General features: G+C 33.7%; 1 protein-coding gene and 1 long non-coding RNA gene across 2 annotated transcripts; both read left to right on the forward strand.

Moving 5' to 3' along the window:
• Nucleotides 1-3284: 3284 nt before the first annotated feature.
• LOC110008491 (uncharacterized) lies at nucleotides 3285-7683 on the forward strand. The gene is made up of 3 exons (XR_002283418.2): nucleotides 3285-4020; nucleotides 6731-6813; nucleotides 7455-7683. It is a non-coding gene; the product is annotated as an uncharacterized LOC110008491 (long non-coding RNA).
• A 1200-nt stretch (nucleotides 7684-8883) lies between these two features.
• On the forward strand, nucleotides 8884-15699 carry LOC18448427 (amino acid permease 8). Its single transcript, XM_020676141.2, has 4 exons — nucleotides 8884-8980; nucleotides 12544-12904; nucleotides 13778-14005; nucleotides 15255-15699. The coding sequence occupies exons 1-4, from the start codon at nucleotides 8904-8906 to the stop codon at nucleotides 15684-15686; spliced, it is 1098 nt and encodes a 365-aa protein (XP_020531800.1). The 5' UTR covers nucleotides 8884-8903; the 3' UTR covers nucleotides 15687-15699.
• The last annotated feature ends 3449 nt before the right edge of the window (nucleotides 15700-19148 follow it).

Raw genomic sequence — 19148 nt, forward strand, 5'->3', positions numbered from 1 at the left:
CTCTTTTTACATTATGGTAAATATTAAAAATTGTTTTGGTCAATAATACTCACTTTTAAAATCCATTTTTTCATTAATTTTCAACTTCATTTGAATGTGTTTTGTTTTAATTATTCTTTATATGTTTTTCATTGTTTAGTAGATTTTTTTTTGCTTCTGTTTTATTTTTTCAACAAATTTTTGGCTGCCCGAGACTTGCATGTTAAAACGGTTGAATCAGCCGGTTTACCCGTTAGGTCGGTTAAATCGCTTCTGGCCCCATGTCCAGTTTGATTTTTCTTGGTTCAAACTTTGACTTATGGTTTTTTATTTGGGCAATGAAGTCATACAACCGTTGCATAGTAATATGATCCAACAACCATAAAAAACCATCTTATGGCCATTTTTTTGGTCCAAATTTTGAAATATACACTCTTTTCATTCTAATGAACAATCACAAAAAAAGAAAAAATTGAAAACACAATCTAGAAAGTATTTTTTTTGCTCAATTAACATAGGTCGTTCATTTTAGTGAGAAGCTTAGATCTAAGCCTTAGAAGGATTTTTTCATTTCCAATTTTTTTGGATGGTTTTATTATAATTAGATGAACAATGTTAAAAAGGAAAAAAATGATTTTGAGTTTATAAAGTCTAAGATCTTGAAATTCACAAAATAAATAGTCTATATTCGTTTTTTGAGAGGACTCATTTTGACCATATCTAGGGTTCATATTGAAATTTTCTTTTTTTTGAGGGATTGATTGTTGAGAGAGTGTGTGTACAAAATTTGGTATACAAATACCACAAACATGGCATTATACTATGATACAACTGTTGCATTGAATCATTGCTCTTTTTATTTAGAGTCAAGCTATTTAATTTTCTCATTTTTATTTTGAAGGTTACATTTATAATTGATCGTTTTGACTTATAGTTTTGATTTATAGTTGTGATAATTATTTTTTATGTTTATTTTGAAGGTTGGAGTTTTAGGATTTTGTTTGTTCTCTTTTTGAAATTTTGAATCCAAGAAAGTTAAAGGTTTGCTGGTATTGAAGTTTAGGTGGAGATTTTTGAGTTAAATATTCCACGTAATGAGTCATCTTGGATTTTTATTAAGAAGCACAAATACAGTAAGCGCATAGTGTGTGTCTGCTCCCTCAGTCCAAAGAAGACCTATTTGGAACGATTTTTTTTCGTAAGAAATTTTGGAAACCACCTAAACAAATTACTAGATGATTGTTTCAAAAGAAAATAAAATTGAATTCCAATTTTTTCGTCCCTTAGATCTTGCCTTTAAAAAATTAGACACATCTACTCAATCTTGATACAACATTTTCTTTTATTAGATAGAGAGTTCAATGTCGAATGTTGAAGAGATTACATTCCAAAATTTGGGGTAAGCGTCCTAAAATTACTCTTCCTTAAGTTTTACCTGAAGGAGTAAACAGACAGTATGCTCCGGCTGTGTTGCAAAGATTGAGAACTTTTATTTTGAATTTTAAGCTTGTTCATTGGCATCTTCCGGGTCCGTTCCAATTTTAAATGTAACAGCCACCAATAATTGTAACCTTTCATTTCATTTTTTTTTTGGACCTTTATCTCTTTCTTTTTTTTTTGGACCTTTATCTCTTTTTTTTTTTTTTTGTGGTAGCTCAATAAAGAAGCAATTGTTTTGGTGTCGTTCAGACCGTCCATAATGGGGATAACATATTACTTTTTTTAAAGTGGGAACAAGAAAGTCAATCGATTCCAGCGACAATTGAAAGCCATGAACTTCAAGTATAGCCCGAGAGAGAGAGAGAGAGCATTATAACAAGGACCAATTGTTTCATGCGGGCTGGACCGCATTTGCATTTATAAAATATCCGATCAAAGAGTATAATCTACCTAAAAACAATGATAACTATCGGTTTAAATGTTGTTTTAATATAATTAATATTTTTAGTTTTAAAAATTTGTTCTTTTTTTCATATTCATGATCTCTATATTAAAGGTTATATATTCTCTAAAAATTAAGATCAAATTATATTTAAAATATATATTTATTGCCAAGTCCGTATTTCTACAATATGCTGGCACGATGCTAACCGCATCCTTAAAAAAGAGAAAGAGAGCACATTATAATGGAGAAATGATCATGGTGAAGGGAAATGATCATGGTGAAGGATAATGGGCATATGTGTTTCAAAAATAGTAAAGATCGAGCAAAAAATTCTTAAAATTGACAGTCGAGAAATACGTTACAAGATGTACTATTTTCAAAACTTGTAATACGTTTTTTTCTCATGTCCATGCATCTTGATGTCGAGATGATCAATTTGAGGATATTTAGGCATCAAAACAACCTCTTCTAGTGAAAGGTTTGAGGTGGGCTCTAATTTGATTGTTTAGAACCTCAGCTCTATACAAACTTTTTCTTTCTCTGAATATTGCCTTAACCCTAACCCATTTCCCAATTTAAGAGTAGTCCCCGAATTTCAGGGATATAAGCTCTTCAACCCCTTAATTAAAATCAAGAAAAAATAAAATAAAATAGAAATTCCAAAATTCACTTTCTACACAATCGAAAAAAATAATGCATCAAGATTTAGGGGATACTCTCCAATTTTTTAGGGTGTGATCTAAGTGTTAAAAAACTCAAAATTCATTATTTTATTTTAAAAATAATTCTCTAATGATTCTTAGGTAGTTTCTAAAATTTTGGATCGAAAAGAAAGGAAAGTATAAAATGAGACCATTTATCTTTTATACAAGGTAGTCACAATTAATCTTGGCTTTTGGATATGAAATTAGATTGCAGCATTTATCTTTGAGACCATTTATCTTTGAGCATCGAACTTTGCGATGCACCCAAGCTATAAGATTTCACATTGGATGATTGTAATATTTGTGACCTCGATGCACCCAAGCTATAAGATTTCACATTGGATGATTATAGTAATTGTGACCTCCTTTTATCAAAAGTAAATGATCTCATTATATTGAAAGAATCCCCAAATGTGTATAATATTCCTTCCAAATGTGTAGTATGCTCCCAGAAGCATAGCATATGAGCTAAACTTTTTGTTAGTGGCTTTGCTATTGGAGTTGACTCCATTTGCCCATGACCATATCACTTTATGCCATGTTGGGTTGCTTTCTTTCTTTTTCTTTTTTTTTTCTTTTTTTTTATTAACAAGTATAAAAAAAGGAAGTCTTTCTCCTTTTTCTTTTTCTTTTCAGGAGAAAGTACGTATTCTTTGCTATAGAAGATAAATATGATAAAGTACTTATTCTTTGCTATAAAAGATAAATATGTAGTAAACCCAGTTGAGATTAAATGACAAAAGCCAATTAGGACAACCATGGTGGTGGACAAGTGGGTCATGCTCTAGGTTATTTGCTTTTCATTTGTTTTTTTATCTTCAGTTTGTATTAAATTCTTTTGTGTGCCAGGGCACATGTCGCTAAATGTTGATGTTCATTAGATTTTCTTTTAAAAATAAAAATAAATGAGCCGACCATTTTATTAGTCAACGATTAATCAACTGAAGTTGACGTTTTCTCAATGGAAATCGAGGAAATGATCATGGTGAAGGGAAATGATCATGGTGAAGGATAATGGGCATATATGTTTCAAAAATAGTAATGATCGAGCAGAAATTTTGAAAATTTACAGTTGAAAAATACGTTACAAGTTGTATTATTTTCAAAACTATGTTTTTTTCTCATGTCCATACATCTTGATGTCGAGATTATCAATTTAAAGATATTTAGGCATCAAAACAACCTCTTCTAGTGAAAGGTTTGAGGTGGGCTCTAATTTGATTGTTTAGAACCTCAGTTCTATACAAACTTTTTCCTTCTCTACATATTGCCATAAATAGTGTGAGTCCATCTAGCACATCTACCGGTATGAGCATTTGTAGAGAGAGAGGCCACAAGACACTCTTATTGCTTGGGTGCGAAGCCTTCTACGATCACTCTCTCCAACTTTGGAAGGAAAGAGAAATCCCCCTCAATTCTTTTGACACAAAGGCCTCTAGTACTCCTCTTAAGGTGCCCTTTCTCTCTCTCACACATACATAATTGCATTAGAAGGATCAAACACCCTACCGCTGTCCTAGAAACGAGGAGTTCTAGGACGGATGATGCGGTGAACATGTCATCCTGATCAAGACCAACAATATTTTCTAACAGGAATGCATATTGCAAAGTTGACCTCAATTAATTGGGAAAAAACTATGTTGATGATGATTGTATATTACAAGACTTGCTTATTTTTAGTACGAAATGTTTAAATTTACCTTTGGGCATAGATTTAGAAGTCACTAGTTGGAGGTGTGTTTAGAATTAGAGTAGAACTTAGAATTAGAGTAGAAGGGTGCCATTATTCTTGGGGGATTCTATCGGGATATTATAGCTGTCCTTTTGTTTTCAAGAATGATCATATTCCTCAAATTTTTAGGGTCCAAACCAAGATCATATATTATTTTGTTTTTTCAAGAAAAGTCACTTAACTTAAAAGTTGAGAAGGTGTTGATTTTGGATTTCTAAGGTCTGAGGTCAGGACTTGTTGGAATGCTTCTTTCAAGATCCGAAGTCATTTCGATAAAATTTGACTTCAGACCATGATAATATTATTATACTTTTGATATGAAGTTGTTGTTATTTTGGATCTTGAAGATCTAAAATAGGAAATTTGAAAAAAAAATAAAAATAAAAAAGTATATATATATATATATATATAAATGCAAACTTTTTTTAAGAAAATGAGGTGGATTGGGGGTTCATAACAATGCTACCTTAAGGGGACATGAGGGTACATTTGTCAATATGTGAAATGTACAATGCAACTAATGAGGCCTTGAGGTAGACGACTTTCCATGTTTAGAATGATCGCATTGGATCATATTGTACATTTATATCTTTAGGCAAAAGTGCCACTTGGGTCGACTTTTTTTTTTATCTGAAAATTTTAAAGCCACTGAAATCTCTATATATTTGTTAAAAAATATTTGGATTTTAAATTAAGAAATTGTTTCATGTGGGCTGGACCACATTTCTACATATGTGGTCAAGAAAGTGTAAAGCGTCCAACTTAAAGATGGATGCAAGTAGTTGTTCCATCTAAAAGTAAACTAACCGCTTAAATGTTTTTTTACTATAATTATTATTTCTATTTTAAAAATTTTATTTATTTTTTCATATTCATGATCTCCATGTTAGCAATTACAAATCCTTAAAAATTAAGTCTTAAAATCCATCTGAAAAATCGATTTATCAAGGCGCCAACATTTCTACATATGCGGGCTTGGCCGAATAGAAACCAAGTCCTTTTAAATTTTACGATATGTGGATAATAACCTTGGTCATCCCAAGTTGGTTTTGCAGGTCCCCATACTGTGTAAAGGAGGAGGGTTGTGTTGGATAGGATAGCGAACGTAAAATTTTGTCAAATCTTATCGTGAATCCTTAACTTATCAACAGAATGACGGAACATGATTTATATAGCCAACCCCAAATACTTGGTATAAGACTTAGATGATGATAATGATAGATTTTATAAACATGTAGATCTTACCGTCAAAAAAATTAGATAGTCCTTGTTCTAAGAGAGTGGGGTTTGGATAATTTAATTTTGATGTTTGTCCCTAGGTTCGAGAAGTTACAACCCCAAAATTTGAGGTCTTAAAAATCATACTATGGGTATCCGATAGAGCAGGTGGATAGTATATGCTCTTGCAAGAGAAGAAAATCATTCAACTTCATTTTATATTAGATGGTGAGGATTTTGAAAGGAATCCAATAGTAAAAGCTTTTGGGAAATCGCATCCTTAAAAAAGTGCTTGTATTGCATAAGGAAAAGTATAAAAAGAGACCATTTATCTTTGGTATAAGGTGGTCACAATTAATCTTGACCGTTGCATGTGAAATTTGATGGTTGCATTTATCCATTGATTAAGCTCAAATTTCAAATTTTTTTTTTTTCAAATTTTGTAACACATCTAAGCTATCAAATTTTACTACAAATGGTTATAAGTAATTGTGACTTTATTGTATAAGAGATAAATGGTTTCATTGTATACAATCCCATTGCATAAAACACCTTCCAAAATATAAGCCTGTCACAATCCTTTTGGCAAAGTTCTAATTCATCTCGTTAGAACTTTTGTTTATAAAAAGCAATAATTCTAGACTCATAAACACTTAATCGTGTTTTTCATGACATGCTTTAAACTAACTACACTAGGGTGGTTGTCATGAAATTCTCTTTCGTGCAAACTTTAAATTTTTCCAAAGGCAAAAAATGATTGTGGCCTTTTTTACAAAAAAAGAGTAAATAATTGTGGCCTTTTTTACAAAAAAAAGAAGGAAACTATCTTTTTTATAGAATGTAAGTTCTCTCTTCTTCTGGCTTTTTTTACAAAAAGTAAACTATCTTTTTTATAGAAGGTAAGTTCTCTCTCCTTATTCTTCTTACCAAAATGTGGAGCCGATTCGTACCGGCTCTTTGACTGAAGAGGTCAGTTTTATTAGAGAATTACTACGGACCAGACAAAAAAGTTCATGGGGGAAATCAGCCGCTTCTCGATATTTTACAGAATCCAGATCAGTTCGATCGATTTCCAATCCAAATCGACCTGTTTCAATCTGGATCACGTAATTTTTTAACTGACGGTTGAAACTAAACACGTACTAGTTTACGAATTAACTTGTGTAACATGCTTAATGAAAAATGGATATGATATCTTTCGAAAGTTTGTAGTTCCATGGACACGGAGATGGAGGAAGATGCACGACGTGAGTTCGATGGTGCTGAGAAAAGTGACGATGGACGTGTGAGAACCGGTAAGGACAAACTGGACAATGTGTGTGTGCCCGTGGGCTCGGGCTAGGGCTTGGGCTTGGGCTTTGGTCTGGGTCCTTATCTAAGCTGATCAATTCAAATGAGTTTGAATGGACTTATCCGAGTAGTATACAAGCTCAAAAAAAATTCAAAAATTGTAATAAATGAATAAAATTAAAATATGCTAAAAAAAAAAAAAAAAAGGGTAAAAATAAAAAGTAAAAGAAGTCCGAAAAGGCCTGGTTCTTGTTGATATGTGAATGCCTCAAAATAAATAGCCTAAATAATATGTTACAACATACACTATCTAGTTTTTGATATTCTAATTTTTTTCACAACCAAAATGATCCAGGCGGAGATAATCGATTTGAAGATTCTCCAACTCAATAAGTTTTAATGTCAGGCTTTACCTTTTTCTCATAAAACCTCGGCCTAACTAATTTAACCTTTTCATCGCCCTATTTTAATTTTTCCTTTGCTTAAAAGGCACCCCGGCTAAGGCCGAGGTACTCGGCTAAGTCTGATTCAACTCGACCAAGTCTTCGATCACTCTGAAAAAAATACTGAACTATTTCTCTTCTTTGATGTTAATTTGATACGGTGGTGAGACTCTCTCCGACGATCATTTGTATTTGAAATACAGGAACAGTATGGACTGCAACAGCCCATGTGATTACAGCAATAATTGGGACTGGGATCCTGGGGGTGGCCTGGAGCGTTGCTCAACTTGGTTGGATTATTGGGCCTCTCTTCCTTCTTGGCTTTGGTTGTGTGACTTATTACGCATCGACCCTTCAAGCTGACTGCTATAGATACCCACACCCACACGCAGGAAAGAGAAACTACACTTACAAGGATGCTGTCAAAGCCTTTCTAGGCAAGTGCCTTCAATTTATGCAAAACTACTTATATATAATTTATAAATCAACTTCATTTGAACTGTTTTTCGAGTTTGCGATTTTATATTTGGACATGAAAATAGAAGATTCTCGAGCCATTGCTGCCATCCTAAACACAAACTTTCGACACTAAAACCATTGCTGCCATCCTAAAAACAAACTTTTGACACTAAAATTATATTTATGATAAAATTTGGAGATGCACCTTAATTTAATTGTTTAAGGTTGCAATGTTATACAAACCACACCCCTAGAAATATGCATTTCTTAAATTTTTTAAAATTATCATTGTCGTGTAGGCCAATGCATGCATTCCTACATTTGCATGCATAAAGCGTATATTCGGTTTGTTTTGAGCGAAACACCCGAAGTCTTCGGAAAAAAAGCGAATAAACGCAATATTTCACCATTCAAAGTGAAAACAACATTGCGTTGCGGGCCTCCGAACTTTTTGAGCATAGAGTAACCCTTGCACACTTGGTTGTAGGGTACCCCTCTTCAATCACTCATCCTCTTCCACAAAGTACAACCTTTGTTTTTAATAAAACTTCAAAACAAACCAACCATTTACCATCTCTTTTATCATTGTAAAATTCCATTATTATCCATTGCTTTTATTAAAATAAAACAAGTTGATTATCAAGCCAAAAGGATGGTCATGTCCTCGCACAAAAATATAAATTCAATGCGTATATATTTTTTATTTCTTTGATGTTTTTTATTTTAATATATTATATATAAATCCATATTTTATTTATATTCAATTAAAGTTAAAATCTTGAATCTTTCTCCGAATTGACTGAAGTACCGAATTGTTTCATGTTTTTTTATTAAATCGAAACAAACTCCGAAGCGAATCTAACAACATTGGCATCTATCTTTCAAAATGAGTAATCCTTCCAAAAAAAAAAATTAAAACTAATGGTCTAGATATTTTTATTATGAAATTATGATTTTCAGTTTTTAGATTATTATTATTTTATTTTTTTATATTTATGATTTCCATGTTAGATAAAATGGCATTAGATCCAAAATCTATCTCAAAAATAAATTTTTAAGAGGAGACTCGTTTTCTCCATATGAGTCCTACGACCCATAGAAACTGTACCCTTTTATAAATCACAAGTTGATCTCTCTCTCTCTCTCTCTTTCTCACATGTAGATGCTCCTTTGTAGGTCCAAGAAGTTTAATAATGTGTGCAATAGCACAGTATGCTCTGCTTTGGGGTATAATTATTGGGTACACCATCATCGCATCAACCAGTATGATGTAAGTATTCTTATCCTCGCTCTCATGGAAGAAAATTGTTTTGAACTGTGAGAGAATGATTGAAAATTTGGAGAACTTGAATCAAGGATTTGAAAATAAATGCGAAATTATAGTATGGTATATATATATTCCAAATTTTCCTCTGCTTCCATTATGTAATAATTGAACTTTTTTAAAAATTGCAGTAGTAGAATGTGCTAGATATATAATTGAATTTTTTTAAAAAAAAATTGGAGTAGTACAATGCCCTAGATAAATAATTGAAATATTTTTTTTTTAAAATTAGAGTAGTACAATGCCCTAGATATGGGACCGCTACGTTTTTGTTGTGTTTTTTTAAATTGTAGTAGAATGCCGTGTATGCGGGACCGCACCGTTTTTGTTGTGATCCCGTATTAGAAACATCGAGCTACATTAAGATTGGAGCAATTAGATATTCCGGATATCAAAAGCCCCACACTTTTAAAGTATGAAACGGTCCGATATCTCCAACACCGGAAACATTCGACGACCCATGCCTTTTTTTTTTGAAAGGTGCGCTTGATCTATTAAGGTATATGTGTGCATTGGTTTGGCTAAATGTCATCAACATCTTCTAAAATCACGAAGTGAAAAAAAGAGAAAAAATATCAACAAATGGGATTTGTCTGCAAATAAGTCATTTAATGAATAGAAGGTTGGAACCTTAAAATATAGAACTAAAAATACACCTAAAAAATCCATCAAAAAATCTTGTTTTAATGTTGAAAAATGCTTTAATTGAACATATCGACATTGTGATTTATGAATATGAAAAAAACAAACAAGCAAAGATTTTAAGTCCCAGAAATAATACATCTTGTAACACATTATCTAGGCTGTCCCTTTTTTAAGATTTTCATATGTTTATAGATCTACTTGATCTTAAATATTTTTGGAGTTTAAAATTTTATAATTAGATATGAAAATAAACTTTCAAAAAATCCTAAGGATTTTTTACACTAAAATTACATGTTATGGTAAATTTTTGGAAGTGCACTTTAATTGGATTGTTTAATGTTGCAGTACAATAGAAACCACACACTTTATCTTTTACACTTGCAGGTCACATTCATTTTTGTCCTTTAAATTTTAAAATGGGTAGTTGCAATGTCATTTAATCGACATAAAACTCTAAATTTTTTTTTCGAACTTTATGACCTACCTCAAGCTATCTAATTTGACATCTAACGAGTGAAAATGATTTTGACTTTCATGTACAAAAGATAAATAATATTTTTATAGACAATCTCATAACTTTTATATTGGAAATATCAAACTTTTGGTTAGGATTCAACCTATATATCACAAAGGTTAATGAAATTCTTATACGTACTTCATAGGTTAAAATAAAATAAATAAATAAACCAAAAAAAAAAAAGAAATTTGTGCATTAAAGCTTACAAGGGATAAGTTGCATAAGAAATCTTGGTACTCGCCAACCAATAACTATTTCCATGCGGGCATCGAGAGAATTGGAAAATTTCATATGTAGAAAAGATTTAGAAGTATGGGCGGTTTGATGTTAGAAATATCGAACCGTTTTGCTTCAATTTTTGGGTAGTTTTATGTTTATGATATCAAACTATCTAAATAATGGGTAATCCGATATCTGGTGCATCTTATAATCTCAAGATTTACCAATTGAAAAAAAAAAAAAATCAATATTCACAACATTGAATTGGGACAAAATTGGAATAATAAAACTGTGAAAGAGAACGATATAGGCATAAAATTTGGGGAATTATAGACCATTGCCGTAACTTCGCTTTATATTCTTGTCCGTACTTAAATTTTTTAAAAATCTTTTAGGCGATTCCCTTGCTGCAGAAGTTGTTTCTAAGGTGTAGGGGTGGCAATGGGTCGACTTGGATCCGGGAGCAGCTGGACCCAGACCCGACCAGATCCAATTGGACCCGACTAAAACAAAAAAAAAAATTAAACATATTTAAATATTATGGTAAATATTATTTAAATATTATAGTTAAATATTATTTAAATATTATAGTTAAATATTATTAAAATATTATATATTAAATATTATATATATAATAACCCTATCCGGAGCGGGTTTGGGTTGACCAATGCCCAAACAATGTTCGGGTCCAATATTTGGACCCAAACCGGATTGGACGGGTCCAATTCTTAGACCCATACCTAGATGTCAGGTCCCAAGTCCGGTCCGGGTCCATTGTCACCTCACAAGGTGGATGGAGTGCCAATACTGGTGTTCCAAACAAACGGAACAGTAAAAGAAGCATCTTATCATTTGTAGATAAATTATGTGAGATATGTGTATGTTATTATGTATAATATTTTAAATGTCGTGAGATATGTATATTTTATTATGTTTAATATTATGAAATATTTAACTTTTCAAAGATTTTCAGCTATTTTTAGCCATTCTAGCAAAAAAAAAAAAAAAAAGGTGATAGTAAGCAAATTAATTTGAATACAGTAAAACAACTTTTTAAAAAGATAAACTTATTTATAAAACTGCCTATAAATTTATCTAAGATAAATTTATAATACCTATAAATTTATCTAAGATAACTTTATAATGGACAAAGTTAAACAACAAATAACTCGTTTTCAAGGTTAAGTTTATTGAAACAATGAATTATTGCTGATAAGAAGCCCATCCAAACAAACCCTAAGGCTTTGTCTATAAATATATATAAATGCATTTGAAAATGAACAATTACAAACAACGGAGATGCCCATATTTGCATAAGTAAAGAAACCTAGAAAGTAGTAGCAACGGCTTAGGTCAGGTTTGGGTTCGGTCGGACCCGAACCCGGACCCGGACCTGGACCCGGACCTGGACCCAGACCAAGACCCGGACCCGGACCCGGAACTGAACCCAAAAAAATGATATAGAACCCAGGCTCGGACTCAGACCTGTCTGAACCCGATTGGACTTGAAAACTAAAATATCTATGTATTTAACTACATTTTAATATATTTTATATATTAGGACCCAAAAAATATTACCGGATCCAAACCCGGATCTAGACCCAAAAAAATGATATGGGACTCGGAATCGGACTCGGACCCGTCCGAACCCTATTGGACTTGAAAACTAAAACATCTATATATTTAACTACATTTTAATATATTTCATATATTAGGACCCAAAAAATATTACCGGACCCGGACCCGAATAGTGTTCGGGTCCAAGATTTGGACCCAGACCCGCCGGGTCCAACTTTTGGACTCATACCTGGACCCGAATCGAGTCTACTACTCGAGTCCCATGTCGGGTACGAGTCCGCGTCCATTGCCACCCAGCATATGAAATCACGCATACTAAGCTCAAGCAAGATTCATTCATGCACTAACTTCATAAAACTTCTGTTTGGCAAAACCTAAACAAGAGCACCCAAAAATAGGTTGGTCGAGAGTCTCCTATTCTCTGTATAACATTTATGAACACATTGCAAGGTTCTGCATCTAAATGGTTTTTTCTCTATTCGACCATAAAACACCAACTAAGATCCATCATATCTAATAAAAACCTCTCTCTCTCTCTCTCAAAATGCAGAGCAGTGAAGAAGTCAAATTGCTTTCATAAGAATGGGCATAATGCTAGTTGCAAGACATCTGAGGCTATGTTTATGGTTATGTATGGATTGTTTCAAGTAGTATTGTCCCAGCTACCAAGCATGCACAAATTAGCAGTGACTTCGGGGGTCGCAGCGATCATGTCGTTTGCTTATTCAGGAATAGGCCTCTCTCTAAGTGTAGCAAAATTGGTGTCTAATGGTGTGATCAAAGGAAGCATTGCAGGAAATTCTCTGTACAGTGGTGAATCCTCTTTGACAACCAAGCTGTGGAACAGTTTCCAAGCCTTAGGAAATATTGGCATCGCCTACGCTTTCTCCCCTGTTCTACTAGAAATTCAGGTACAGAGATTTGTGTCTAAACTTCTCAAAAATTGCGTTAGAAATTTCATGGCAATGGTTAGAAATGTTGATGCGAATATTTCAAGATAGTGTTTACCCCCAACTGATAGAAATCGGTATGAAATTCATACTATGATTAGAGGACTTCAGGCCAACTTATCATTGATATATCTTGAAATAGAAGATTAAATTTATAAAACTTTGCTTGTTTAAATATGCACAAACAGTAAGAACTAAGAACCACAGAATACAAGAGTTTGCATTTTATTTGGGAGCGAATCATAAGTTAAAAAGAGAGGCTGACAAAATTGTTTTCAGAATGTGAGGTTCGAGTCCATTATATAGAGAATGAAGATACCGTTTCAGATATTGGGACACGATTGGGACACGATTCTTCAGTATGAATGTTCTATAGAAGAATTAGTTACGCATTCTCATTGTTAATTATCAAATTCTTTCAGTGGTTACAGGCACCCATAGTTTGAGTTGTGGCCACAATGGACCTAATCGTGGTTGTGGCACACTCATACAACAGCGTTAGCCACAATTATCAAACTTAATGTGATGCGTTAAGCACACCGGTGCACGAACTAAGGGTGCCTTGATAACATCTCAATCACCCTTGGATGCATGCGCTGCATCACATGTCTTGCAGCGCCGCATGTGCCTTCTCTCTCTTTTGTTCCATGAACATAGGAATGGGTGAATCTTTCTATATATACTTCACTCTGTCATTCCAATTCTCCGATGCTTTAGCTTTTGAAAAATTATTATTTGGAGCGATGAATACGCAAAACATTTTCATCGACTGTAGCTAATAAGTGATTTTGGTAAAGTTCAATATATTCTCATTTTATGCTCAATGAAAATCAGGACACTTTGAGATCACATCCTCCAGAGAACAAAGTCATGAAAAGAGCTACATTGTATGGGATTGTGGTGACTTCCGTGTTCTACACGTCTCTTGGTTGTGTTGGGTATGCAGCATTTGGGAGTAAAACACCAGGCAACATCCTCACTGGATTTGGATTCTATGAACCATTTTGGCTTGTCGACATTGGGAATGCATGCATTGTGATTCATCTCCTAGGAGCTTATCAGGTATTTTTCACTTTCAAAAGATTTCATGGAAAAAGTCCATTTACTTTCTACGGTAAATCTCAATATAGGAGCATATTTAGGGCCTGACATTTTTGGGGATGTAACTCTTCAGCATAGATCAACTTAAAAAGTTAAATGAATAGATAAAATTTGGAAGGGACTGTCTGTTAGCCTGAAAAATAAGTCCTAACAGTGTTCGACAAATCGAAGCGGACTCGGAAACTGGCCAAGGGCCGGGTCTGAGTAACTTGAAAACCAGCCGGTTCACCCGGTCTAACCTGGTAGGTCCCGGGTGAGCCAAAAAGAGTTAAATTTTTTTTAAAATATAAAAAGAAACCTAAAAAATATAAAGGGTACATTTAAAGCATAATTAAATAGAAGACATCCAAATGAAGTTTAAACGTTGTGAAAAAAATAGATTTCAAAATATCGATTTGTGCCCGGAGATATTTTAACATAAGTATTCATGGCGAAAATACATTCCAATCTTTGCCAGAATAATAAAGAACATTCAAGAACTCATATTACAAACAAATCTCTTATTTTTTGTGATTTTATATGTATATTTTTGAATTTTTAAAATAACCAGCCGGACCACCTAAACCAGCCAAAATCGGCTAGGCTAGTGGCCGGTTCCGAGTTGGATCGGCCAATTTATCGACCATTGAGTCCTAAAATTGGACATAAACCGTTCAATTTATGATAAGTGTCAAAGACTAGGAAGTCCAATTTCTTTATCATTCGGTGATTATTGACTGGATCCCAAAATTTCAGATCGAGAAACTCCTTTTAAGTAGCTTTTTCACCGGAAGGAGTATACTCCAATGGGAGCATGTATGCGTTGTACTGAGCAGCTCATGTCATGTTTTCAAATGCAATGTATCTAGCCATGTGTGTGTGCAGGAAGTGTTTGTTTCGTATTGGAATTTTTGACTCTTTATTTTTTATACAATAAGATCATAATCACTCCTAGCTATGATATGTCAAGATATAAAATATGAGAGTTTCAGACGTATCACAAAGTCCAAAACAAATTTCATTTGAATATTTAAGTGTGGTCAATGGTACAATCTCTATTACTTGATCTTAAATCCAATAGCTAAGGGCTATTGTGACATCCTTATACCGAATGTGACCGGTGTTTATATTTTCAGTTTTATGTAAATATAGTGTATACCCACAATTATGCAAGTGTATTTCCACAAGATAATAAGTTTTTATTTAAATTTGTTTGGTTTCACATGTGCAGGTCTTCGCGCAGCCGCTCTTTGCTGCGATCGAGGATAGAGTGTCCTCGAAATGGCCATCAAATTTCTTATTAGAAGCACGCTATGAAGTAAAATTACTATTTTCGACCCAAACCATATGGAAAGTGACCCTTTTTTCTCTCATCATGCGCACGACTGTTGTGTTGTTGACAACCCTAGTGGCTATTTTGGTGCCTTTCTTCAACTCAGTGGTTGGCCTCCTTGGTGCCATTGCCTTTTGGCCTCTCACTATATATTTCCCAGTTGCTATGCACAAATCTCAAACTAATGTAAAGAAGGGCAGTATGAAGTGGTTCCTCCTCCAATGCTTGGTGCTGGCCTCTCTCAGTGTCTCTGTCATAGCTGCCATAGGCTCCTTGGTGGGCATCACCAAAAGCCTTAAGCATTCAAAGCCCTTCCAGGCTAAGTACTAATTAGAACACCCCCCCCCCCCCCCCCCCCCCCCCCCCTCTTAAATTGTGATAATAGGGGCTATGCTGCAAAAGAATTGCCTAATTTATTATGATAAAATGATTTTGTTTCGTTGTGTATCCCAATGTCTTAGAACTCTATGTAGGCACTTTTTTTTATTCTTGGCTCATTTGTTCTGCTGTACTAATTGTCAGGGTTGAACATAATTATGAGGGCATGATGGGCAAATAAGTTTTGAGAAAAGGCTATCATGATGATGATTAAAGAGGGGAATGGATCCGAATTCATCGAGATCTAAATTCGGATTCGAAACGTATACATGGGATTTGGATATGAATCCGAGAAGTATACCAAAAATTACTATATAACATATGGGAAAGGTTTTTATACTTCCCCTACAGCATAGAAGATCTATGCTTCTTCTACCATCCAGCCGTTCAATTTTGATCAAGAGAGCCACTCACCGTGATCTGAAATCCAACGTCTCAAAGTTATTTTATTTTTAGTTTTTTTTTATACGAATTATATGAATATGAAATTTGGTAAGTGCCATCTTCTCATTGGGACGCACCTATAAAAAATATTAAAAATAATTTTTTGATAAAATATATTGACCAAAATACCCCTTAAAACTTTCAGGGGTATTTTGATCATTTTATTTTATTGAGAATATGTTTTTTATATTTTTCGTTAGGGCGTGTTTAATAGAGGAATGGATGTACAAAATTAGGTGTCAAAATCGTTTATAAAAAAAAAAAAAAAAAAAAAATAGTGTAGAGACGTGACATTGTGATTGGGGCAATCTTAACCCTCCATTCAGAATGGACGGTTAGATAAGGGGAAGTATATAAGTTTTATGTTATAGAGAAAACATAGAAAGCTTCCCCATAACATATATGTATATTTGTAAAATTACATGCAATATATTAATAACTAGGTCGGATCTACAATGGATCCGCCTTTACCCGGATCGGATCTGAATTACTATTCAGATCCAAAGTTTGGAATTGGATCCAAATTTTGGATCCATACCCAGATCCACATAAGAACCGAAATTCAAGTTTCAAATCCAAACCGGATATATTCTCAGCCCTATTGATGATGATGTTTGTAAATAAGTACGTTTTTATGTGGTTAAGTTAGGGTTTGAGACACTATAGAGCATCCTTATGTTTTTTTGGGCTTTTTGAAATGAGATCTCTCGTGTGAGAGCTGCCTTGTATTTTTAGAAGCCTTATATCTTTGGAGTAGTGTTAGTGAACTCATTGACCGTCTTTATTTGTGAATATAGTCACATTAGTTATTAACCATATAAATCTTGGCATTTTTTTTGAATTATTTCCTTTTGTTATGTTGCTTTATATTGATGCTATTCATTACTGTGTGCCGGGACTTGGCAGAGTGCCCCTGAGTTGCGTACAACTTGATGTATATGAAAAAAAAAAAAAAAATTTTGTAAAAATGTGAAAATACTATACAAACTTCTTTTAGATATGTTTGGAAAAGATTGATGAGTATTCTTTGCCACAATCATTGTTTTTCTATATTTTTGGTTTTTTAAATATCCGAAATTGTAAATCAATTTTTTTAAATCTATTTTTCACTAGTTGTTTATGCTTGTTTTAACTTTTAAAATTTGTTTTATGTTTCATTTTACATTTACCACATTGTTTTCTTTTTTTCAAATTGTTTTCCTCCTTTTGCATTTTTTAAAGGTCTTGACTCTGTGCAAGACTTAGGAATCGACCATGTAATTCGCCTCGGCGAGTGCCTTGACGGAGGCGGGTCCCATCACACTGCGAGTAAGCATGGAAATAAAGGGTCATAAGTGTTATCAACATCCGATTAATAGACGAATGGTGATGAGACCCTCTCCCCCCATGGAGCTAATTGTTGTTTTGACACCAACAAAGGTGCCATCTCTCTCTCCCCTCTCTCTCTTTCTCAAGCTAATTGCTCTTTGTCAGAGTGTCTCTCTCCCTTTATTTAAACTACTCTTTACCCTATACTAGATGGCAGTTGTTCAGAAATAAAAAGTATACAAAATGATCATTTATTTGTTAGATTTCAAAAAAAAAATTCAAATTTTATAACACATCCAAGCTATCCAATATGATATCTAATGGCGAATAGCAATGCCCAATGCTGACATCCGTGTAACAAAGATAGATGGTTTCATTACATGCAAACCCATTTAGAAATTCCCCACTGGTGTTTGGGTACTCCTATGAAATCCAGGCTACACAGTGATGGACATATCCTATGAATCAATCCTTATTCCCATCGATAATTGCTCTGCTTTCATTCCGACATCCGATCGATACCTTTTGGCTAAGTATAGGTGCGTGGGTCTGGAACAAACAACCGGGGCCTAGTACAAATAACTAGGAATGCGCCATATGCTAATATAACAAGGTGCAGTTTGTATAGAGCCAAGACTCTAACCAATCAAAATAAAACGTACTTTTGAATAGTATCGAGAAATGTGGTTTTAATATTATAAATCTTTGTAATAGCCTTAAAATATATTTTATTTTTAATTTAAAATTTAAAACTTCAAAAATAATGTAGATCAAGCATATCTATCTATGAAAACTTGAAAATCTTAAAAATTGACGGTCCAAAACTATATTACAAGATGCATTATTTTCTATTCTTGAAATACTTTTTTTTTTCCCTCATGTCCATGCATCTTGATGCCAAGATAATCAATATAAGGATATTTGGGCATCAAAACAACCTCTTGTTTAGAGCCTCGACTCTATATAAAAATTTTCCAATATAATAAGGTGGGTGGGACTATTAATGACAGTGATACTCTAAGAAGTGCTGGTCGTGTAGTGAAAAATCACGTGGCCCAACGAGCACCTTGGGCACAGCAAAAAATAAAACAAATGTACATAAATACCATAAACTACGCAAAAGCACAGTCGTTTAGTTCGTACGAAAATAATCCGTTGAAATTTTTTTCATATGAAATAAATGTTATTATTTTGTACTTTTAAACACGTCGAAATTTAGTCCATGCTGAAAAACATTTGCCAATGACCCTTGTCATATAAAAACAACTCCCCACCTTTATGAGGTGGGTAAAAAACTAGAAGCCATATCAAAATTGTAAAAAATAGAAGCCATCTCAAAATTTAAGTTTTAGAGCAGTGATTCAAATCGTGGACTGCCTAGCACTTAGGCGGTCCAAAAGGTTTGGGCGTATCTCCCAGGCCTACGTGGTCAATCTGGGCAGCAGTCCCTAGGCGGCCAATCGCCCAGGGCCTACGCCCCGCCTAGGCGGTACGGAACCCGCCCAGGGGCGGAAATGTTTTTTTTCCAAAGTTGATAAAAATTGATCAAAACATCACCCAGTGATATTAGATTTAATTTTTGATGTTTTATAAATTTATTGGGAAGTTTTTTAGAAGATTTTGAGTCCTTAAAAACATATTTGATTGGGCATCCTTTTTGGA

The sequence above is a fragment of the Amborella trichopoda genome, chromosome 11, assembly GCF_054954075.1.
Source record: "Amborella trichopoda isolate Santa Cruz 75 chromosome 11, AtrichopodaSantaCruz75HAP2 v2.0, whole genome shotgun sequence".
NCBI classification, from domain to species: Eukaryota; Viridiplantae; Streptophyta; class Magnoliopsida; order Amborellales; family Amborellaceae; genus Amborella; species Amborella trichopoda.